Genomic DNA, 23,033 nt, shown 5'->3' with positions numbered 1-23,033 from the left:
TCAGCAAGCTATCCAAACATAATCAGCCAGTCATCAGCATAAAGGCAAGCAACCTAAGTACTACCTTCAAGGCAATATAAATGCACTCTTACCGACACCAGCTGCTTTCATAGTACAGTCTTCTTTTAACAAGAGTCTATCATCATCTTCTAAACTCAACACAAGCTCATTAGTCTAAAAAAGGGAAAAAATGAAAAAAAGCATATTAATGTCTAGGACTTTGTATTCCCTAATGGATTCTAGGACTCTCATAATGGGTCATATTCTATAGCAGGATAACTAGAATAAAGGAAATTATAAGAAGACCCAGCTATCATGTACCTAAAAACTTGACTAAGCTAATAAGGATTTGGAAATAATTCAATAAGTTTCGTTTTAACTATTTCATGTACTTTTAAGACAGAACTGTTATTATATAGAAGAAAAGGATTAACATACAGATAGAGAAAATTTCAATTATTTGACCAAATAAATGGAGACCTTAGGTGTTATAGAAGAATTAGCTCATTCCTTCAAACAAATTACTTATTAAGCAATGAATTTCCCCATCAGTGAATTTGCTCAAGACAAATACATTCTCTTCAGAAAACAGATTTATAGGATCATAAAAAAGACTGAAAGGTCCAAACCCTTTCATTAAACGAAGAAGGAAACTGAGGTCCAAGTTGATAAAATGATTTGCCCCAAGTCAATGGGTAGTATCAAAGTTGAGATTTGAACCCAAGACCTTTGATATCAATTCAATTTATTTTCTACCTGCCTCCTAGGCAACACTTTTTTAACCTAATTCCAGTTATATTTACTTGAAAGTAATAACACTTAATTTTTTCAATTATTTTTTAATCTTAAATTTTAACTAATTGAGGTTGGTTGCATAGCAATGGAACCTTTATTCCTATTTCCATGCCTTTATCTATGCTATTCTCCTTGCTCAAAATGCCCTACCCATTTATCTAAAACTTTTCCAACCTTCAAAGCCCAGGACAAGACCTTCTTCACATAACTCTTTCTCATCATGATCAATTTCTTCTCCAAGTTCCTTCTGAAGTTATAGTCAGTTCTTTGGTTTAGCATTTAATTGTTTTCCCATTGCTTTATATGTTTTTCAGCCCACCCCGAATTGATTTACTTTTTTCCCTATCTGCTATCATGCCTAACAGAGTGCTGGTAAAAAAAAAAACACAAACTTCTTCTACTAGTCCTGATCAGCAACTTACTGAAATTTTAGGAGACTTATCTTGGTACAATGAATGACTAAAGTTTTCGTAAAGACACACAGCTGCTAGGTCAGAAGGAGCATGTGAATCAGGTCTCCTTGATCCCTCTCTCTAACACAATACAATGTCTCTTTATTAATGTATTAATACTTCATTAAATGATCTTATAATTTTTAAGGCATATTATTCTACATTGATTGAAACATTTCTCCCACCTTGTATCAATGTTGAAAGCACAGGAGGACTTGTGACCCTGGGTCAGTCATATAACTTTTCAGTTCCCCCAGAAAACCCTCTAAGACTACTGTACTGAAAATGCTGCTTGCTGGGAATCCCCAATACCAATAAAAACAAAACTCTGGTTCAAAACTCTGTGAACAACAGGACCTTTCATAGATGCTTAATTCATTTATGATAAAATAGTTCCCACAAACTAAAGTTTAAGTTGCTCAAATCAGTCTCTGATACGAATGAATTTCTTTTATGCAGAAAAAAATATTTAACTGAGTCTGAGTGGGTTCTAATTAATCAAGGTTTTATTTAACATGTGTATCTACAAAGAAAATTCACTTCTTAAAAATACCCAATTTACAAACATGTCTCAAGTAAGAAGTGTAAAGTTGTCCTAACCACAGACTCACCTTTTTCAGTTGTACTCTTACCATGGGAAAATTACTGTATCTCCCTTCCACTATTACTGCTGCTGAGAAACCCTGCTGACCCAATACTTCTGGAACTCAAAACTCATTTTCCCATAAAAATAATGGGAAACTAGCATATCATTGGTGCTCCAATTCAGTGTTAGGAGTTTAATTATGAGTTTAAAAGGTTTCTATAAGATGTTAAAAGTTGTTAAAAGTATTAAAAATATCACCTAGTTTGGCACATACAGTTAAAATTTCACCTATCAAAAACTCAGCTTTCTGATAACAGCCATTCAGAACAAGTCTGAGATCCAAGGAGTAAGCTAAAAGAATCTGTTAAAATAGATTTTACAAAGTCTATTCATACTTGCTATTATTTTATTCACTGAAGAGTCTCTCATATTCTCCTCACAATTCATCATTATTTTTACATATAATTCTGGTTGTCTGGTTTCCAAGTCATTAGAAAGGAAGAGAAATCACTATGGTTATGCACTCTGAAAACAGTAAGAAGAGACAAGGAAGAACAAGAAAAGGGATAGAAAAGTTACAAAAAAAGATAATTTAAAAACAATAGTGTAAGAAGCAAATTGTCCTTCCTAATGCATGCCAGGTATTGTGAGGATGGTGCAGTGAGAGTTTACATAAATCAGAATATTCTTTTAGATGAACAATAGGGAGAGACTGATGTCATGAAAAGCAAGTCAATTTTCAGGATTTAAATGGGGGAAGGTTTTATAAAATCATCAAACTCACATTCTCCTCTGAAGCCATCTGGGTCAAATGGTCAGATATAGGATCAGGATGAATGAAGATGACTCTGGATATAGTAGGAGACACCTTGACCTTTTTTAAAAGCAAAATTCTCATCAAGAAACCATGGGGGAGGGGGAGCTAGGTTGCACAGTGGATAGAGCACCTGAGCACCTGAAGTCAGGAGGACCTGAGTTTAAATCCAGTCTCACTTAATAATTGCCTAGCTGTGTGACCTTGGGCAAGTCACTTAACCCCATTGCCTTAAAATAAAAAATAAAAATAAAAAAATGAAACCATAAGGGAATTCCTTGTATTAATGTGCAGAAATAATCATTGATGTTCACAATTACAATCCCAAGACAGTTTAAATAGAGTCTGCATACTTCAAGAATGCAGGGACATATGCAATAAATTTTTGAAAGATTTCTAACAAAACAGCTAACATAAAAAGTTTTAGTCAGTTATCAAAAAAGCCTTAGGGAGCCAAAATGAAAAGACTAAAGAGATTAAATGAATTGCCAAGGAAGAGAGAGACAGAACTTGAACCCAAGCTTCCTACATTTTCTTTCCACATTACCAGCTGTAAACATTTATTGCTTATGTTACATGCATAAATACAGTTTATTAGCCAAAATGTGTTAGCAAACATTTATCAGTTTGTATACATACTTTCTGTGGAATACTCTGAGCATAATTGAAGATAACAGGTTCTAGATGATTGAGTAGGTTATCCCTATAAGAAAAGCAGCATGAAATAATGAATAGAGAGTCAGCCTTGGAGTTAGGACCACCTGGAATTTAAGAACTGCATCTGACAGTTTCTAGCTGTGGACCTGAACAGGTCATGTAATTCTTCAGTTCTCCCAGGCAAGCCTCTAAGAAAACTGCATTTGAAAATGTTGCTTGCTGGGAATTCCCAATACTAATAAAAAACAAAGTTCTGGACCAAAACCTTACAAATATCAAGAGCTTCTAGATGCTTAAATCATACATAACAAAAGTTTCCATCAAAAATTGTTAGGACTGGGGGCGGCTAGGTGGCACAGTGGATAAAGCACCAGCCCTGGAGTCAGGAGTACCTGGGTTCAAATCTGGTCTCAGACACTTAATAATTACCTAGCTGTGTGGCCTTGGGCAAGCCACTTAACTCCATTTTCCTTGCAAAACCTAAAAAAAAAATTGTTAGGATTCCTCCACCATATTACACCATTTTGTAACTATGAAAACAATTTATAGAACTTTAGCCAATTTCTTGATGACAATATACATCAACATAATTTGCTAGTTCAAAAACTTGTGATTTCATTAGTTTCAATATTCTTTTTTCCACCTATTTAAATCACACCTCCTCTTTGATTTAATTGATGGTCTTCGAGAGTTATTATGACTGATAATATTTATCAATCTTCCATCAACATGGTCAAGAGTCTCACCAGACTTAGTTAATTGGATCCTCAGGGAAAAAAATAAGAGTCCATCACCAAGTCTGCATTTGAAGCCTTTCCATCTTAGCATTATCTGACAATATTAATGTTCTCCAGGCAGAAACTTTGAAAGCCCAGAGTCCCACTTGCAGGATACAATAAAGTATTATCATGATAATTATTTCATGATGACAATGCTGGAGATCTCAGGGCTGGGTGTATTACTTATCCCAGGATCTGACTTTGGCCTTAATTTTTAAATATTTGATTTTTTTTTATCATTTGATTGTTTGATTAAAAGTGGCACAGAATACATGCATGTCCTAATGTAACATGTCTGTCTCCGAAGCTAATTTTTAATCAAAGGCTGAAACAATTTCTTCTTACAATATTATTTTGCCTTAAAGATAGAAATGATAGAAATTTTATTTATGGTAATGACTTAGAAGCATTAAAAATATTTGTCTTATTTCTGTTTCAGTATTACCACTTCAACCACTCTCTTGCTTCACAGAGAAAAGTGCTCCGTCCTGTGGACTTTAAATATATTACTGCTAAACTGAAAAAAAAAAACAGGCTATATTTTTGAATATAGTCTTAAATGGGTCAAATTTTCTTCTTGATTATTTCTAAGACATGATAATGCCAGTTCTTTGTAGGCGCCAGAAAAGCAAGGTTTTTCCATTGTCCATGTGTATATCCCTTCAATACAAAGATAACTTAAATACAGAGATATAAAAGCCATTCTATTGTTTATCTAGTAGTGCTAAAAGAATATTCTGATTTATGTAAATTCTCACTGTGTACCATCCTCACAATATCTGGCATACATTGGTTAGAGGTCTGGTTAGGTTTTGGAATAAGATCTGTGACCAGAGAATAACTCTTAACCTTTGCTTTATTAATACACTAGATTATTTAAATGCCACATAAGCCAATAAATTTAACATACTGGGCTTGGGGAGGGGGGGGGAGAGAGAGAGAGAGAGAGAGAGAGAGAGAGAGAGAGAGAGAGAGAGAGAGAGAGAGAGATTGAGATTCTGTAAAAGTCCTTAGAGAAGACAGCTGTTGTCTAGAGCTCCCTATGTGGTTCAAGGTTTGTTCCCAACAATCAGTCATTGTGCTCAACCTCCACATAATCTGGACAATAGCTAGGTTGCTATCAGCATATTATTTTTATCTGGTAAGAAATCACAAGTACACAAGGGTTAACTAGTGGCTAGAGAGAAAGGTTTTTCTTTGCAAATATCTTGAATGACAAATTTTCAGAAACTGTTTTGTGCATGTTTTATGTTCATATGATACGTGTATGTGTCTGTATGCAAATCTAAACTATATGCATATATACATGTGTATATATACATATATACACAAATCTCTGTACATATACACATATAAATGGCTATATCAGAACCACTGTTAATAAGGTGAAAGAAACAGATCAAAAGAAAAAATACAAAAATAAGGTGAAAATTATTCTTTCTGCATTCAGAGTCCATTAGTTCTTTATCTAGATGTGAAAAGCATTTTCTATCATAAACCCTATGTGATTGTCTTGGATCACTGTATTGCTGAGAAGGCCTAAGTTATTCATAGCTGATCATTACACAATGTTGCTATTACTGTTTACAATGGTTTCCTAGTTCTATTTATTTTACTTGCATTAGTTCATATAAGCCTTTCCAGGTTTTTCTGAAATCTGCCAATTCATCATGTCTCTCAATTTCCAATTCTTAGCCACCACAAAAAGAGCTGTCATAAATATTTTTGCGTATGTAGATACATTTCCCTTTTTTTATCATCTCTTTGGAATTACATACTTGGTAGTGATAATGCTGCATGCACAGTTTGGTTGCCCTTTGGGCATATGTTCCAAATTATTATCAAGGTTAATGTTTTTCAAAAGAATAACTCCAAAGAAGTTAAGAACACAAAAAAATCGTTCTTATATTAATGTTACCTAATAATCATTGTCACAAATAATAAATCTCAAGCATATATATATAACATATACATATATATGTATATAATATTTAACAAACCTACCTTTGATTTGTGTGCCTGATGAATAATCTTCATTTTATCTGAAAGAAGAATTAAATCTTATAAATTATTACAATGGATTTTTGTTTTAAGCAAGTTAGAAAATTGAAAAATCTATTCTTAAAAATAAAATTGAGAAAAAGCAATCAGAAAAATGACATATCTATTTTAAAATTTGACATTCTGTAAAAAACAAAATAACTTTTTCAACTGTTAGAATTCCAGATCTATAAAAGCGTTTTATACGACTTCGTTGGATCACATTTTATTATGTGAAATATACCACTACTTTAACCCAATTCTATACATTTTCCTTTAGAATGAGATAAATGAGCAACATCATATCCTCTTATTGTTCAACATTTGAAGTACAGGAAAAGCAAATACCTTCAATTTCAGCATAAGTTTTAAGAGTTTCAACAGTAAGAAACACAAATGATTCAAAACATCTGTTCACCCCAGAAATAAGAAAATTCAACTGAGTGCACTGAAAAGAGTATTACCAGACTGAACTAAAAAACCTAGTTGAAACAATTAACAACCTTTGCAAAGTTGCAGAATATAAAATAAACCTACAAAAGTCATCAGGTTTTTTTTTTTTGGGGGGGGTTAGGTTTTTGCAAGGCAAATGGAAATGGCTTGCCCAAGGCCACACAGCTAGGTAAAAGTGTCTGAGGCCAGATTTGAACTCCTGACTCCAGGGTTGGTGCTCTATCCACTGCGACACCTAGCTGCCCCCAGTTTCTCAATACATTACCAACAAAACCCAACAGGAAGAGAAAGAAATAAAAATTCCATTTTAAAAACTACAGACAATATGAAATATTTGGGAGTCTACCTGCCAAGACACACAAAAGAATTATATGAATATAATCACAAAATACTCTTCCCACAAATAAAGACAGATCTTGTTGTTGTCATCCTTTGTAATCAAAGAAGATCATAATATCAAATAAATGATAGTATGACATATACATTATATTGATTATAGTGAGGGGAGTGTTGTACAAAGACATCCTTTTCACTGTCTTTTCCAGTCATCACCCGTGATGACTAGTAGGAAATGGAACTTCTGGTAGAGGCCTAGATACTGATAGAGCCTTGGCCTTTAGAATGTGGGTCCCTTCCATATCAGCAAGGCACCTCAGTATTTCAGCAATAACACCAGCATGGCGATTTTTTTGATGACAACTTTGCAACAATACTGTATAACCTGTTTCTAAAAGGTCTAATTGTGAGTAGGGATCTTAACAATTGGAGAAATATTAATTGAGCCAATATAATAAAAAATGCAGTACTATATAAACTTAGTTTATACCAATCAAATTACCAAATAATTAGTTTGTAGAAGTAGAAAAAAATAACAACAAAATTCATCTGGAGACATAAGAAGTCAACAATATCAAGTGAATTAATGAAAAAACAGGAAGGAAGGCAGCTTAGAAGTACCAGATGCCAAACTATATATTACAAGTAGCAGGGATGGCTAGGTGGTGCAGTGGATAGAGCACCAGCCCTGGAGTCAGGAGTACCTGGGTTTAAATCTGACCTCAGACACTTAATAATTACCTAGCTGTGTGACCTTGGGCAAGCCACTTAACCCCATTGCCTTGCAAAAAAAAAAAAACAACAACAACAAAAAAACCAAGTAGTAATCATAGGAACAATTGAGTATTGAATAAGAAATAGAATGTTTGATCAATAGAATAGATTAGGTACACAAATATAAAGAAGTAAAAGACTACAGTAACCTAGGGGTTGATGAATCTAAAGATCCAAACTTTTGGGACAAGAATTCACTGTTTGACAAAAATTGCTGAGAAAACTAGAGAGCACTCTGATAGAGCAAAATCTCATGCTATCAAGATATAGTCAAAATGGGTACATTATTTAGAAAAGGTGACCTAAGCAAATTAGGAGAACAAATGGAGGGGGGGGAGAAGGGTAGAGAAGATCATGGAAGGTAAAATGGATAATTCTGAAGACATTAAATTTAAAATGTTTACACAAACAAAACCAATTCAGCCAAAATTAGAAGAAAAGTAGGAAACTGGGGGTAGGGGGGAGAGAAAGGGGAAAGTGTGGGATTTACAGCAAGTTACTCTGATAAATGTCTCATTTCTCAAATATATAGGAAACAAACAAATTGATAGAGTCATCCCCCAATCAATTTATGGCCAAAGGATATGAACAGGCAGTTTTCAGAAGAAGAAATCAAAGCTATCAATAACCATATAAATAAATAAGTGGAAATATATTTTGTATGGCTTAATATAATATGAACCATATTTCTTGCTATCTCAGTAGTGGGGGAGTACAGGGAAGGAGAAAATTTGGACCTGAAAAAAAAATTTTAATTTTTAAAAGAAAGAAAAATACATTAAAACCATTTTATTTCTTAAATGCTGAATTTAAATATTATAAATAAATAAATAAATAAAGTCCTAACCTAACCACTGCTAACCTCTATAAGGCTTCAGATACACTAAAAAGTACTAATCTCTTGATATATCAAAACATCTTCATTGACACCTCACACCAACCAACCTACTTATCTTGATACCTCCTTTGTGCAATCCAATTACAGTTAAATCAAAGCAATACTGCTTTTCCTGCCTGGGAACATAAAAAAATTAAGAAAATAGATATTAATTTTATTTTTTAAAATTAGCTCCCATACCAAGGAATGGAAAATAAGAAAAACAAAGCTCCTGTTACTTCAAGGATACATATAGTCAAGCAAAACAAATATCCACATTGGCTACTTCCAAATACATATATAAAAATATATATTCATCTATGCATATGCAAAATTCATTCTCCATACTGGGTCTTTCATCTCTCTATTAGGAGATTAGTAGCATATTTCATCATTAGTCCTCTAGAATCATGTCCGGTCATTACATTGAATAGAATTCCTAAGATTTTCAAAGATTTCCTAAGATTTCCTAACCACTGACATCCCACTTCTCTTCTTTCTTTATACCATTTCACTTAATAGTCTCATTAGCTATCTATGTGCTGATGATACTCAAATCTCAAATAAAATTTGGTCCAAACCTCTCCGCTGACCTCCAATCTTCCAACTCCAAAATCTTGAACTGGATATCCTGTAGACATCTTAAAATTAACATGTCCAAGACAGAACTCATAAGTTTTCTCATTAAATCTTTCTCCCCCTGTCTTATTACTGAAAAGGGTAAAATCTTCTTTCCAACCCTCAGAGTTGGAACCTAAGTGTATTCTTGATTCCTCACCATCTCTCACCCCCCCAAATCCAACTTGTTGTCAACACCTGTTGATTTCACCTTTGCAATATCTCTTGAATCTCTGATGTTTGCCTCTGATACTGCCATCACTTTACTGCAGGTTCTTATCACCTCACACCTAGAGTATATCTGCTGGTGAGTGTGCCTGCCTCAACTGTCTCTACTCAAGTCCATCCTTCATTCAGCCTTATTCAGCTACCAAAGTGATTTTCCTAAAGCATAGGTCCAACTATGTCAGCCCCCACTTAATAAACTCTAGTTACTCCCAATTACCTCCAGGATTATGGACAGTGCTCTGTTTGGCATGCAGAGCCTTTCATAATCTACCCCAAACCATTCCTTTCCAGCCTTCTCATATATATAACTACCTGCCACATAACCTTTGATCCAGTGAAACCAGCCTCCTGGCTGTTCCATAAACAAGATTCTCTCTGTCTGATCCCCACACCTGGAATACTCTTCATCATCTCTTCCTCCTGGCTTCTCTGGTCTCCCATCTTGCAAGAAGGTTTTCCAAAACTTCTATTTATTATTTTCTATTAATCCTATATCTGCTTTTATTTGTTGACACACTGTCTCCCCTCTTCAGATTGTGAGTTCTTTGAGGGCAGGGACTCTTTTGCCCTTTTTCTGTATTCCTAGCATGGAGGTGATTGATAAATGTTTATTGATTGTTACACAGTGAGCTAAGGAAAAGAAGTAGAAAGAATTTTAAAAATCACTTCTGGCTTCTGTAGGAAGAGACTTAAAACAAATAAGGAGGATGAATTGGAGAAGACAGGCTGGATGTGGAGAAGCCAATTTAGGAAGTTACTACTATAGTCCTTATGCAGAGAGTAACAAATCAAAATGTTTTAATGATGCTCTTAAGGCTGTTGGTTAACAATAGGAACATGATGGGCTAAATACTTTCAGAGTGTTCTTAACAGACCATCATCAATCAATGCAGAAGTCATTGACCATTTACCTCAAGTTGAAGTCAATCAGTCCCTAGCTGAAGTTCCAAATGAAGAAGTGATTTTGAATGCCGTTAGGTTCCTTTCAAGTGGCAAAGCACCAAGTGCTGAGTATTTCCAGCTGAGATCTACAAGGTTGGGGGTTCCCTGTTCATCCAAAAACTGACTGAAATTTTCCAGATTATATGCCTTGAAGAGGTCATCCAAGAATTTAAAGATGCCTCGATTGTCCATCTCTATAAAGGTAAAGGGAATAGATTGTCCTGTAACAATCATAGGGATATTTATCTTTTAGTCATTGCTGGTAAGATTCTTGACAGATTCCTTCTCAACAGGTTGATCCTTCACCTAGAAGTTGGTCACCTTCCGGAGAGCCAGTGTGGCTTCAGAAAGGGTCAATGAACAGTCAATGGTGTTTGCTGCCCAATAACTGATAACTCCAAGAAAAAATGCCAGGAATAGAACAGGGATCAGTATACATTGTAAATCTAACCAAGGCCTCTGATACCATCAGTCATGAGGGTTTATGGAAACATATCAAAATTTGGTTTCCTGGAGAAGTTCATCAGTACTGTATGCAGTTCCATGACAACATGCAAGCCCAAGTTCTGGATAGTGAATGATGCTCTAGTCAACATGGAAGTGAAATAAGGTTATGTCTTTGCTCCCATACTTTTAGCATGGTGTTTTTAGCCATGCTATCAAATGCCTTCACTGAGGATGAACATGGTCTCAAGGTCAGCTACCACACTGAAGACAAATTCAACTTGAAAAGGCTATAAGAGGGAGAGTTGGTTCCTGATCTTCTGTTTGCAGATGACTGTGGACTCAATGTAGCTTCTGAAGCTGAGATGCAACAAAGTATGGATCTCTTCTCTGTTGTTTGTGTTCATTTTGGTCTACCAATTAACACCAAGAAAACACAGGTGCTCCATCAGCAAGCACCACACCATCCATCTGTAGAACCATCGATTACAGCAAACGGAGAAGCTTTGAGTACAGTGGACAAGTCCACATACCCTGGCAGTGTCCTTTCTAGGGAGGTACACATTGACAATGAAGTTGACACACACATATTGCCAGAGCTAGCTCCCAAAAGTATGGGAGAGAAGAAGTATTAGATTGACAAACTGAAGGTCTACAGAGCTACTATGCTGACCTCATTGCTCTATGCCTGTGAAACCTGGCCAGTCTACCAGTGCCATGTCAGGAAACTGAATCGCTTCCATTTAAATTGTCTTAGGAAGATTCTGAAGATCTCCTGGCAGGAGAAGACACCAGACACTGAGATCCTTTGTTGAGCTAAACTGCCTAGCATTCTAAGATTGCTACAGAGTGCAACTACAATTGGGCTGGACACAATGCTGGAATGCCAGATATACTCTTGCCAAAAAAAACTATTTTATGGAGAACCCACACAAGGCAAGTTCTCACAGAAGGGTCAGAAGAAGCAATACTGAGATACCCTAAAGGTCTCATTGAATAACTTTAGAAGTGATTATACAGCTAGGGAAACACTGGCACAGGACTACCCAGCATGGTGTGGCCTCATCAGTCAGGGAGCTGTGCTCTAATTGGAAGGCAGAATTGAAGCAGCTCAAAGGAAACATGACATCCGTTAAGCTTAGAGTATCCACCCCAGGTGGTCACATGAACTATTTGTGCCTGACCTGTGGTAAAGCATTCCAAGCTTGTATTGGTCTGATCAGTCTCAAACATAGTTATGTCATTTCAGTCTTCATTGATAATGGACAAGAACCAACCAACCAACCAGCTATTGTCCTGGTGAGAAGTGATAAGGGCCTAAACAAATGTACTAGCCATGTGAATGGAAAGACTGAGAGGAAGGTGAGAAGAGTTGTTGAGGCAAAACAAATAAAGCTTGTCAACTGAATGACTATATGCAGTGAGAGAAGTTTTATTCTGAGAATTGGAATGTGGATGAATGGAAGAATGGTGGTATGTTAAACAGAATGCAAAAATAGTGGTATCCTAAAAGGAAATACAGCAGTTAGGGGATGAGGAGGAGTGAACTGGGAAAAAGATGTTGGATATCATTCAGGATATGTTGAGTTTGAGAATCATACAGGACATCCAGTTTGAATTGTTCAGGAGATAACTAGTGATGCAGAACTAAAGCCCAGGAGAGACCAAAGCTCGAAAGGGATAACCAACAAAAGGAGTGATAGATCATAGACAGTCAAAAGAAGGGAGCCCAGGACAAAGTCTTAGATTAAATCATAAATGAGGACAAACAGAGATTAAAGAGTAATAATAAAAATGGTAGAAGAAGTAGGATGAGTTATCAGGAAAACCTAGAGAAGCTTGGAGTACTTCTTCCTGAGAAGAAGGGATTATTAACAGGGCAGCTAGGTGGCATAGTGCATATATAGATCACTGAATCTTAAGTCAGAAAGACTTAGGTACAAGTCTAACACTGGGTGGGCCACTTAACCTCTCTATGCCTCAGTTTCCTCATCTTAAAACAGTAATTATAAGAGCACCTAATTCAAACGGTTGTTGGAAGGATACAATGAGATAATATCTGAAAGCACTTCCCACAGGGATGATCCTATATAAAAACTTATTCCCTTCCCTCCACCTCCAAAGCTTCAGGAAGGTTGAAAAGGACATGGACTGAAAAAGAGTCAATGATTTTAGTAATTAAAAGATTATTGGTAACTTGTGTCACTTTTGCTCTCTCAAGCGAAGAAGCTCGAAGTCAGACTGAAAGGGTTTGGATGAGAAGTGAATGAGAGAAAAAATGAAAGCAACAAAAGCCTGAAATTCCTTGGCCAGTCAGTTCCTCATCTGTAAGGAGACCAAACTAAATGGTTTCCCTTCCAGTTCTGTATCTGTGCTCCTATGATCCAAAATGTAAATAACTTTTCCTAGAGTTTAACTATGAAAGGCAGAAGATATAAAACATGTGGGGATGTCAAGTGAAGATTTTAAGGATGACGGAAACCTGGGCAGATCTGTAGCTAGAAGGGAAGGCAGTAAGTAGATAAAGAACAAAAGAGAAAAATGATCACTGTGGAAGCACTCAACTGGAAACTACATGACAGAATAAGGATAGTTAAATTTGGGCTGGAAAAGAAGAGCATATGAAGTAAAATATAGTTAAAAAAAGGGAAGTGTGTGTGTATACATGTACAATAGATGTATATGTGTATATACATAAACAGACATTCTCAGAAATAATCAACAAGTTGATTTCTTTTTCTGAACCATACATATTGATTACAAGAGAGAGTTTCTATTCAAGGACAAAGGTCAGGATAGCATATAAAGTAAATAGTGACAGATACACACACATACACAGGATCCTCAATAATATATATATATATATATATGTGTATATATATATATATATATATTTCAAAGAAGAGAAAACAAAAAATACAGAAGATATAGATACAAATAGGACATTATTAATACTTTGTTAAATTTAATATATTTTTTAAAAAAACTACAGAACAATTATTCAATTTCTTATATAAGCCTCTTTTTCTTTTTTCTATATTGAAATGTCTGCTTACTAATGATTAATTTAATAATTTAAAAAGAATTTTTTTAATAAAAAAAATGTAAAGCCAGAAATGGAAAAAAAAGAGTATAAAGAGGCAGGAGGAAGGCTTAGAAGACAATGTGACAGATGCAAGAGAAGATATCAAGAAGAAAGGGGAGGTCAACAATGCCCAATGCTACCAAAAGGTCCCACAGATAAAGATGGAGGGAAAACTTGAATTTATCAACACAGCAGTTAATGACCTTGGAGAGAGCTATTGATAAAAAACATCATAAAATGTGTTTTAAAATAAAAAACTGTAGTTTTAGTCTATGACTTTCTTACTATAGAAAACTCCCCTGACCAAGGGAGACCAGCAACTGTTCTGCAGTGTATAGTAATAAAGCCGCTTGGAGTACTGAGATATGAATTGATTTGCACAGGCTTACAGTGGCAATATGTCAAAATTGGGGTAAATATTTACAGTTATCTGCGATTTCTATTTATCTATCCCTCCACCAAGGAAAAAGACTGAACCATAGGTACACAAGTTTATTGTTTCTTCTATTTGTGGCATCTTGGAAAAACTGGCAAGCTTTCTCTGATAAGGGGAGTTCAAAAGCTGTTTGGAATCCAAACCCCAGTTTAGTAATCTCTAGTTTGTTGTGAAAACATCTATATGTTCTGTAGATTTTGCAAGTGTTTCTTTAAATAATAATTATCATTTTTCTAGTGTGTCCTATTTTATTTGTAACATCACAGGCAGCTGGGTGGTGCAATGGATAGAGCACTAGTCCTGGAGTCAGGAGGACATGAGTCCAAATTTGACCTAAACATCTGACATTTATTAACTATGTGATCTTGGACAAGTCACTTGACCTGACTAGCTCGCATCCAGGGCTATCTCCAATCATCTTGATCCATATCTGACCACTGGACCCAGATAACTCAGAGGAGAAAGTTAGGCTGGTGACAGCAAAGCACCCCTCACTCAATTCCAATTCAGAGCATGACATCACATCACCTTAATGTCATTGCTTTCTTCAAGAAGAACTGATCAGTTGATCAACCATGGATTATAACACTGTACTGGAAAACTCCATTTACTGACTTAAAAATAAAACTCTTTGAATACAAAATCTCACCAGATATTTTTAAACAATAGGTTCTTGTATGAGAAAGAAAAGGGAGTAAGAAAAAAGTTAATAACAGAAAGAAATAGCTTCAAAATCATTACAATAGTTCCCATCTCTATAATTTGTTGTTCTGTACTTCCTTTCTCTTATTCTTACTCTTCAATGTATTTTTTTTTAGTTTTATTTATTTAAGGCAATGGGATTAATGACTTGCTCAGGGTTACACAGCTAAGCAATTATTAAAGAGTCTGAGGCTGCATTGGAACTCAGGTACCCCGACTCCAGGCCTGGTGCTCTATCCACTGCACCACCTAGCTGCCCCCTTAAAGGTCTTCTTAATATTTTAAGTAACAAAATACACAGGATCTATGTATATTATTTCCTTTCCTCTGGTTCTTAGAAAATTAAGTCCTTAAGCAAAAACCTAAATTAGCAAAAAATAAATTTACTTCCTAAATTTACTAAATTTCTCAGTCTGATGTAATACTCTACTTCACTATAGATAATACTTTTATTATATTTATTTTTTGTATAAATGATGTTTTTTTATACATTACTAAAATATTCTTCTTTAAGAGTAAACATAATACCCCCTCCCCGCCAAAACATATAGAGCCTCATGAGAAGTAAAGGAAAGAGAAAAAATAAAAATAAAAAAATAATTTAAAAAATATACTTCAGTCTGTGTTCCAACACCACCAGCTCTGTCACAGGTGGATCACATGCTTTAGGATAAGTCCATCACAAAAGCTACTTCCATATTTTTCTACGGTTGCTGTTGCCAATTGCAACACCCTCCATTCATACTTCCCTACTACCATATGCTATATTTTCTCTCTTCTTTCACTCTGTCCCTCTTCTTAAATGTGCTGTAGGGCAGCTGAGTGGCGCAGCAGACTGATCACCAGCCCTGGGGCCAAGAGGCCCTGAGCCCACATACCACCCCTAAGGCCCAGTAAGGTCCTGTGGTCCCAGACAGGCCATCCAATCTCAGCCCCTTGCAAGAAGTAAAAAAGAAAATGTGTTATATCTAACCACTCTCCCCCATGGTTCACCCTCTCCTCCATCACTCACATCCCTCCCTTTCCCCCTGTCCCCTTCTCTCCTTCTTACTCCAGATGTCTATACCCCATTGAATATATATGCTGCTTCCTCTCTGAGCCACCTCTGATGAGAGCAAAGGTTCCCTCATTCCCCCTCGCCTTCCCCCTTCCATATCATTGCAATAGCTCAATGTAATAAAAAAAAATCTTATTATATGAAATATCTTGGCCTATTCCACCTCTCCTTTCTCTTATTCCCATTATATTTCCCATTAATCCATTGACTCCACTTTTACAATATATTATATCTTCAAATTCAGCTCTCTCCTGTGCTTCATCTATAAAAGCTCCTTCTACCTGTTCTATTAAATGAGAAGTTTCACATGAGTATTATCAGTATCATTTTTCTATGCAGGAATACGTGTAGTTCATCATCATTAAGTCACTCATTTTACCCTTCTCCTCCACTCTCCATGCTTTACCTGAGTCCTGTATTTGAAGATCAAACTTTCTGTTCAGCTCTGGTTGTTTCAACAGGAACAACTGAAATTTCCCTGGTTCACTGAAAGTCCATCTTTTCCCCTGGAAGAGGATGATCAGTTTTGCTGGGTAGTTGATTCTCAGTTGCACTCCAAGCTCTTTTGCCTTTCGGAATATTGTATTCCAAGCCCTACGAGCCATTAACGTAGTTGCCACTAAGTCCTGTGTGATCCTGACTGTAGCTCCACAGTATTTGATTTGTGTCCTTCTGGCTGCTTGTAATATTTTTCTCTTTGACTTGGGAGTTCTGGAACTTGGCTATAATATTGCTGGGGGTTGTTTTGGAGGTTTTTTTTGGATCTCTTTCCAGGGGAGATCAGTAGATTCTCTCAATTTCTATTTGCCCTCTGCTTCTAGGATATCTGGGAAATTTTCCTGAAGGAATTCTTTAAAAATGAGATCAAGGCTCTTTTCCTGATCATGACTTTCAGGTATCCCAATAATTTTGAAATTATCTTTCCCGAATCTGTTTTCCAGATCAGTTTTTTTTTTCAATGAGATGCTTCACATTTTCTTCTAATTTTTCATTCTTTTGGTGTTGAAGTATTATGTCTTGACTTTTCATAAAGTCATCAGCTTCCTTTAGCTCCATTCTACATCTGAAGGATTTGTTTTCCTCAGCAAGCTTTCTTATCTTTTTCCATCTGGCCAATTCTGCTTTTTAAAGAGTTCTTCTCATCAATAATTTTTTGAACTGTTTTATCCATTTGACGTATGCTGGTTTTTAACATGTTATTTTCTTCAGCATGTTTTTGGATCTCCTTGACTAAGCTGCTGACTTCTTTTTCATGTTTTTTCTGCATCTCTCTCATTTCTTTTCCCAATTTTTCTTCTATCTCCCTTACTTGATTTTCAAAATCATTTTTGAGCTTTGTCATAGCCTGAGCCCAATTTCTGTTTTCCTTGGAGTCTTTAGATGCAGAAGCTTGTACTTCCTCATCTTCAGATGGAGTATTTTGATCCTTCTTTGGATCATAGACAATGTATTACTTCAATGGTATTCCTCTTTTTTCTCTGTTTACTCATTTCCCCAGTCTGTGCCTGGTTTTGGGGGTGCTTCCTGAGCTTTTGAGTATTATTGGGTCACCCCCCCCCCACAAGGATCTCAGTGTGTGAGGCTCTGTCTTCCCTCCTGGACTATGAATGACCACAAGCGCACCCCTCTGCCATGGGACTGAGGTGGGGGGGCTGCTGTTCTATGGGGGGCCTATACTGTGATTAGGATCTGAATATGGTCAGAGCCCCAGAGTCCTACTCCAGGTACAGAGGACAAATCTCAGAAGTCTCTCTCCACTCCCCTACCTTTGGGAGGCTGAGCACTCAAGTTGCCGGAGGGCTCCTGCTTCCCTTTCCTGGATCTAGGCTGCTGCAGTGGCCACAACTGCTCACTGAGTGCCCTGAAGGCTGGGCTTCACAGCTCACTCTGGCAGAGGTCCCCCCAATGATCTACCAAGTTGTGCCAAGCTCCCTGGGGTGTAGGTCAGAAAACCACCCCCGCTGCTGTGAGCCCCAGCTCCCAGGAGCCCTGTGGCTGCCTCTGGGAGACTGAATTTCCTTCACTCTGGCTGCCACCCCTGCCTCTCTAACCCTGTGGAGTGGAGCCATTCCACTATTTTCCAGGTTACCATGTTCTGGAGAATTGCCTCACTGGATCCCCCTGTGGGTTCTATCTCTTGAAAATTTAGAGCCATTATTCTATGAGTTTCGAAATACTATAGAGAGAGCACCTAAGAGAGGCTCTTCTCCTGTTGCTATCTTGGCTCCCCCCCCCCCACCATGGATAATACTTGATGTCAGAAAACTGAGAGTGAGAGATTCCTTCCTGAGCAAAAAGGAATAGAAGCTGTACATTAATCTGATTTGGGCATTTTCAGCAGTCACAATGCCACATTTCATCATCACTAACTAAATATAAAGGTACCAACCAGCTAATTTTTTAAATAGTGTAAAAACACAAGAGGAAAGAATGTGAATAAAGAAAAATAATATTAAGTGTATATATATATAAAGATATACATATATGTAAGTGATATATGACAAGTTGGGCATTTCAATGAATTATTTTATCCAAAATTTATCAAAATTATGTATACGGTATTTCTGAACTTTTAAAAAATATGAGAAAGAGAATCTGTATGTGACAAGTATAATTTGAAAAGGTCTCTGCAATTGATTCAGGTTTAGTATTGTATCTCAGACAATTTTAGCTTGAAAGCTACATTTAAGAAGTCTCATATTTACCTTAATCATGCTTTTCACTTCATTCTCTGATTTAATATTTATTATGTTAATTCTTAAAGAACATAAATCTAAGGATTTTCCACTCACTGCTTTCACCTCTTGCTTGACTACTCCTTGTGACCTCACAATTAGTCTCTGGATATTAAAATGCATAAAGCTCGGAAAGAACTGCAATTTCAAAATATTTGGGGTCATAAGTTGCTCTACACCAAATGGGAACAAAGTTAAAAGGCACTCAAAAATGATTTAAAGCAATAAAAAATTAATATTCTCAAGTGGCTTGACCAAATAAGAGAAATATTTGTTATAGGCATCATAAACTTCAAGTGAATACTCAAACTTTATGAAATGTGGCACCCCACATTTGATGAAATCTTTCCTATTTATATTAGTTTATAAATGGATCTGAAATCTAATTCTTTCCCTTGCTTTTAATCACCAATTATATTATATCAATATATATTATATATTAAACAACTTCAATTTTATTTAGAATTTCAAAACTATTAAAGCAAACCCTTCTTAAACAATTTCCTTTTCCAGTAACTTTATAAAGAAGCTTTTTCCTCCCATACACTATATTTATAAAGAATTCAATTCAGAAACATCTCAAAATTTAGAATCCAAAATTAATTCTTTAACATTTCAACTAAGATACACATATGTTGATATATACTTGCCACTTGGTTCTGTTTATAAAAATTAACATGGTATTTATATACTACATTTTGAATACAATTCAACACAAAAGATCAAAATATATTAATATGGATTTTCAAGAATTAAGAAAATTCACATACCATATTTATAATGCTTGAATGGGGGTGGGAGGCCTGTCCTTAAAGGGACATCTACAAGAGAAAAAGTTAAAAGGAAAAAATGCTTCACAAATATATCATCAACAGTCATTAAAAAAACTTTTGAACAAAATCAATGCAGCTAGAACTGTTAAAAAACCCAAACTTGATAAGGAAAATATTTTTGCATCTTCATAATGAGCTTCTGATTTTCAAGATGGATGGATAATTATCACAAATTATAAGATTAAAAGACATTTCACAATGGTTAAAGGATATAAACAATTCTCAAAGAATTGCAAACTATTAATAATATTAAAGATTGCTCCAAATCACTAATAATAAGAAAAATGCAAATCAAAACTAACTCTGAAGTTTTACTTCATATCATAGCAATTTGGCAAACATGACAAAAGATAGAAATTGCCAGTATTATATATTATGAAAAAACAGTTGTTAGTTATAAATTAATTCAACTGAAGTATAACCAATATCCTTACATTCCCCCTCTAAAAGAAAAACAAACCTCATACAAGTTAGGTTAATTTTCCTTAAATGGCAATGCAACCCCCCTCAAGACCCAATTGTCATCACTTTTTAGTTGCCTGATAATAAAATAGTCACAAGAGCTCCCAAGTTTCTCAGATGCTTAGCAAAAGGATCATAAAAGGCTATTCATAAGCAAGGAAGATTCATTCACTTGAAGATGTTTAAAGACTAGATTTTGACTGTTTTGTCCCATTCTTCTAAAGGCAAAGAAGTTACTTCCTCAAACTTAAAGAGTAATGGACTTAGACTGATATTGAGCAATTTCTGGTCAGGGAAAAAGAAAAAGAACCTAGATGTTCTAAAATATTTATAATAGGGGCAGCTAGGTGGTGCACTGGATAGAGCACCAGCCTGGAGTCAGGAGTACCTAAGTTCAAATCCGACCTCAAACACTTAATAATTTACCCCATTGACTTGTAAAAAAAAAAACCTAAAAACAAAAAAAAAATATTTACAGTAGCTCTCTTTGTGGTGGATGGCAAAGAACTGAAAATTAAGGGGATGCCATCAATCAGGGAATGGTTGAACAAGTTGTGGCATATGTTTGTGATGAAATACTACTGCACACATGACTAGGTTGATTTTAGAAAAACATAGAAAAACTGGTATGAAATAATGAAAAGTGAAACTAGCAGAACTGAGAGAACATAGTATACAGTAACAATACTATTCTGAAACACTATAAATATTCAAAACAACTACAAAGGACCCATGAAGATGCTATCTACTTCCAAAGAACTGATTAATAAAAATATACATGTATAGTTTTATGCACATATATATATGCATTTCCATTTTATGCATATATATATGCATATCCATTTCACATGTTAGATTTCTCTAGTACTGGGTGGGTAGAGACAGTTAAAAATGTAACCAAAGATTTAATTTTAATTAATTTAATTTAAAAAATTTATTTTAATTCAAAGAAACAAATGCAATGAAAAAGTGTGACCAAAAATTTTAATTTAAAAAAGAAATTTATGTCTAGTTATCTTTCCATAGCCTATAATTTACAGTGTTAATTTTTTAAACTAAATTTTTTAAACAGGGTCTTAAATTTGTATCTATTAAATAGATTAGACTGTTGTCTCTATGTACAAGATGCATCTGAATTTTGCCATCTGATAAACTGGGTATCCCTTCCAGCTCCCAACATTTAAAACTGATGGCCTTCCCCTTTTCATATGTAATAAATTCATTACTAAAAATGTTAAACAGAACAGAACTTGGGCAATAATCCTCCTACATTCCACCTAAGAGATTTTCCTCCAAATTGTTATGAACCCTTTAAGAACAATAATTTAGCCAACTATGAAATTCACTAGTATTTTTCCATATCACATTTTTCCATCTTTCTAAGGTTAAAACTTTATGAAATGCTTTGCTGAACTCAAAATATAACAGAGCTTACTCAACTTGCCAAAAAGAGGAAAGCAGGGAATGAAGTTATGCTGGCATGACACACTAAGTGAACCCACACTGGCTAGAAGCAATCAATGCTTCTCCTATCATGATTCATTCTAGATTTTTGCTCAATATCAGTCTAAGTCTATTACTCTTTAAGTTTGAGAAAGTAACTTCTTTGCCTTTCAGAAGAATGGGACAAAACAGTCAAAATCTAGTCTTTAAACATCTTTTTTTTCATATTTCTCAATGATTAAAGTATTTCAACAAACATAACTATATTTAAACACCCTAGGACATCAATTTTCTAGGCCATAGTCTAGGCCAAGGGATTTCAACTTATTAAGAGCAATCTTTGGGTTTTAACTTCCAATTAATGTGTACTGAACTCCTTTTAGTTATTAATATTAATATTAATCCCCCTTTACAAAAGGCAAATAAAACAAGTGTAGTGAGCATACTCTAAAGCCTCACTCTACCTCATCAAGACAAGCTATGTCTCCCCTTCAGGGAACTATAGGTATGCCTGAGGAAGTTAAAGCTTCTCCTCAAATGTCATAAACTCTAGCCTCCATTCCAGGTGTGCTTCCCCTATTCCCTTATGGTTTACATTTGAACAGTTTACACCAATTCAATTTTACAAAGGGATTTCTACTTCAAAGATACAGCAACATCAGAAGTACAGACTTTTCCCCAGACACTCTTTGGAGGTACTGTCTCCTATATCACTTTGGTCCCTAAAGATAGTGGGCTCAGTCTTAAAGCAGTTTTGACCTGGCACTGATCACATGAAGCTTATGTCCAAACACGGCATTGCTGCTGGAGAAGTCCCTGCCTCAGCTACTGAGAGGCTGTGTTCCAAAGGTCATCATTCCCCCTCAGGCCCTCTTCAGGGATACATCAAGACTGGAATCTTCAGCACAAACTCTACTCCCAGACTTGGTGGAGACTCACTCTCCTGACCTTTTGAAACTGACAAAGTTGTAAACTTCAATTTCCTTCACTCAGAAATGAGAAAAATACAAAGAGGTAAAGAGCAGAGACCTACATAGCTGTGCCACATATTGGCCTCAGATGGGAAGCACATAAGGTCTCTTTCCTTACAGCATGGTCTTTCTTCTCGAACATGAATTCCACCAAGGAGGGGAAAAAAGCAGACCAGGGTCAAGCCAAGATGGCGACAAGAGAGGACCCTGTCTTAGGCGCTCTCTCATAAATCTTCTAAACTAAGGACTCTAACTAAATTTTCAAGAGACAGAACCCACAGAGGGACCCATTGAGGCAGTTCTCCTAGTCAAGGTAACCTGGACCCATTGAGGCAGTTCTCCTACTCAAGGTAACCTGGAAAAGAGCAGAAAGGCTCTGCTCCCCGGGGTCGGAGGGGCAGCCCACCAGAGCGAAAGAACTTCAGCCTCTTGGAGGCAGCCCCTGAGTGCTGGGAGCCATGGCTCACAGCAGGAGGGGAGTGTCCTGAGCTATGCCCCGGGGAGCACCAGGCAC

At 35.9% G+C, this 23,033-nt stretch overlaps 1 protein-coding gene across 7 annotated transcripts in view; it reads right to left on the bottom strand.

Annotated features, from left to right (window-relative positions):
* The window catches only part of C1H2orf76 (chromosome 1 C2orf76 homolog), a 127,378-nt gene that overhangs the window by 77,610 nt on the left and 26,735 nt on the right, over window positions 1-23,033 (bottom strand). For 6 of the 7 annotated variants that reach the window (XR_012474130.1, XM_074215002.1, XM_074215005.1 and 3 more), the window contains exons 3-5: window positions 19,581-19,631; window positions 6,088-6,125; window positions 93-174 (exon numbers count right to left, since the gene is read on the bottom strand). Coding sequence is in view for 6 of the 7 variants with exons in the window: in XM_074215002.1 (XP_074071103.1) it covers window positions 93-174; window positions 6,088-6,125; window positions 19,581-19,631 (171 nt within the window). In the remaining variant the exon portion in view is untranslated. The other variant, XM_074215004.1, reaches the window with a different exon arrangement.

Source organism: Macrotis lagotis, chromosome 1 (genome assembly GCF_037893015.1).
Source record: "Macrotis lagotis isolate mMagLag1 chromosome 1, bilby.v1.9.chrom.fasta, whole genome shotgun sequence".
NCBI classification, from domain to species: domain Eukaryota; kingdom Metazoa; phylum Chordata; class Mammalia; order Peramelemorphia; family Peramelidae; genus Macrotis; species Macrotis lagotis.
Note: the sequence above shows the minus strand (reverse complement) of the source record. Positions and strands in the feature narration are given on the sequence as shown.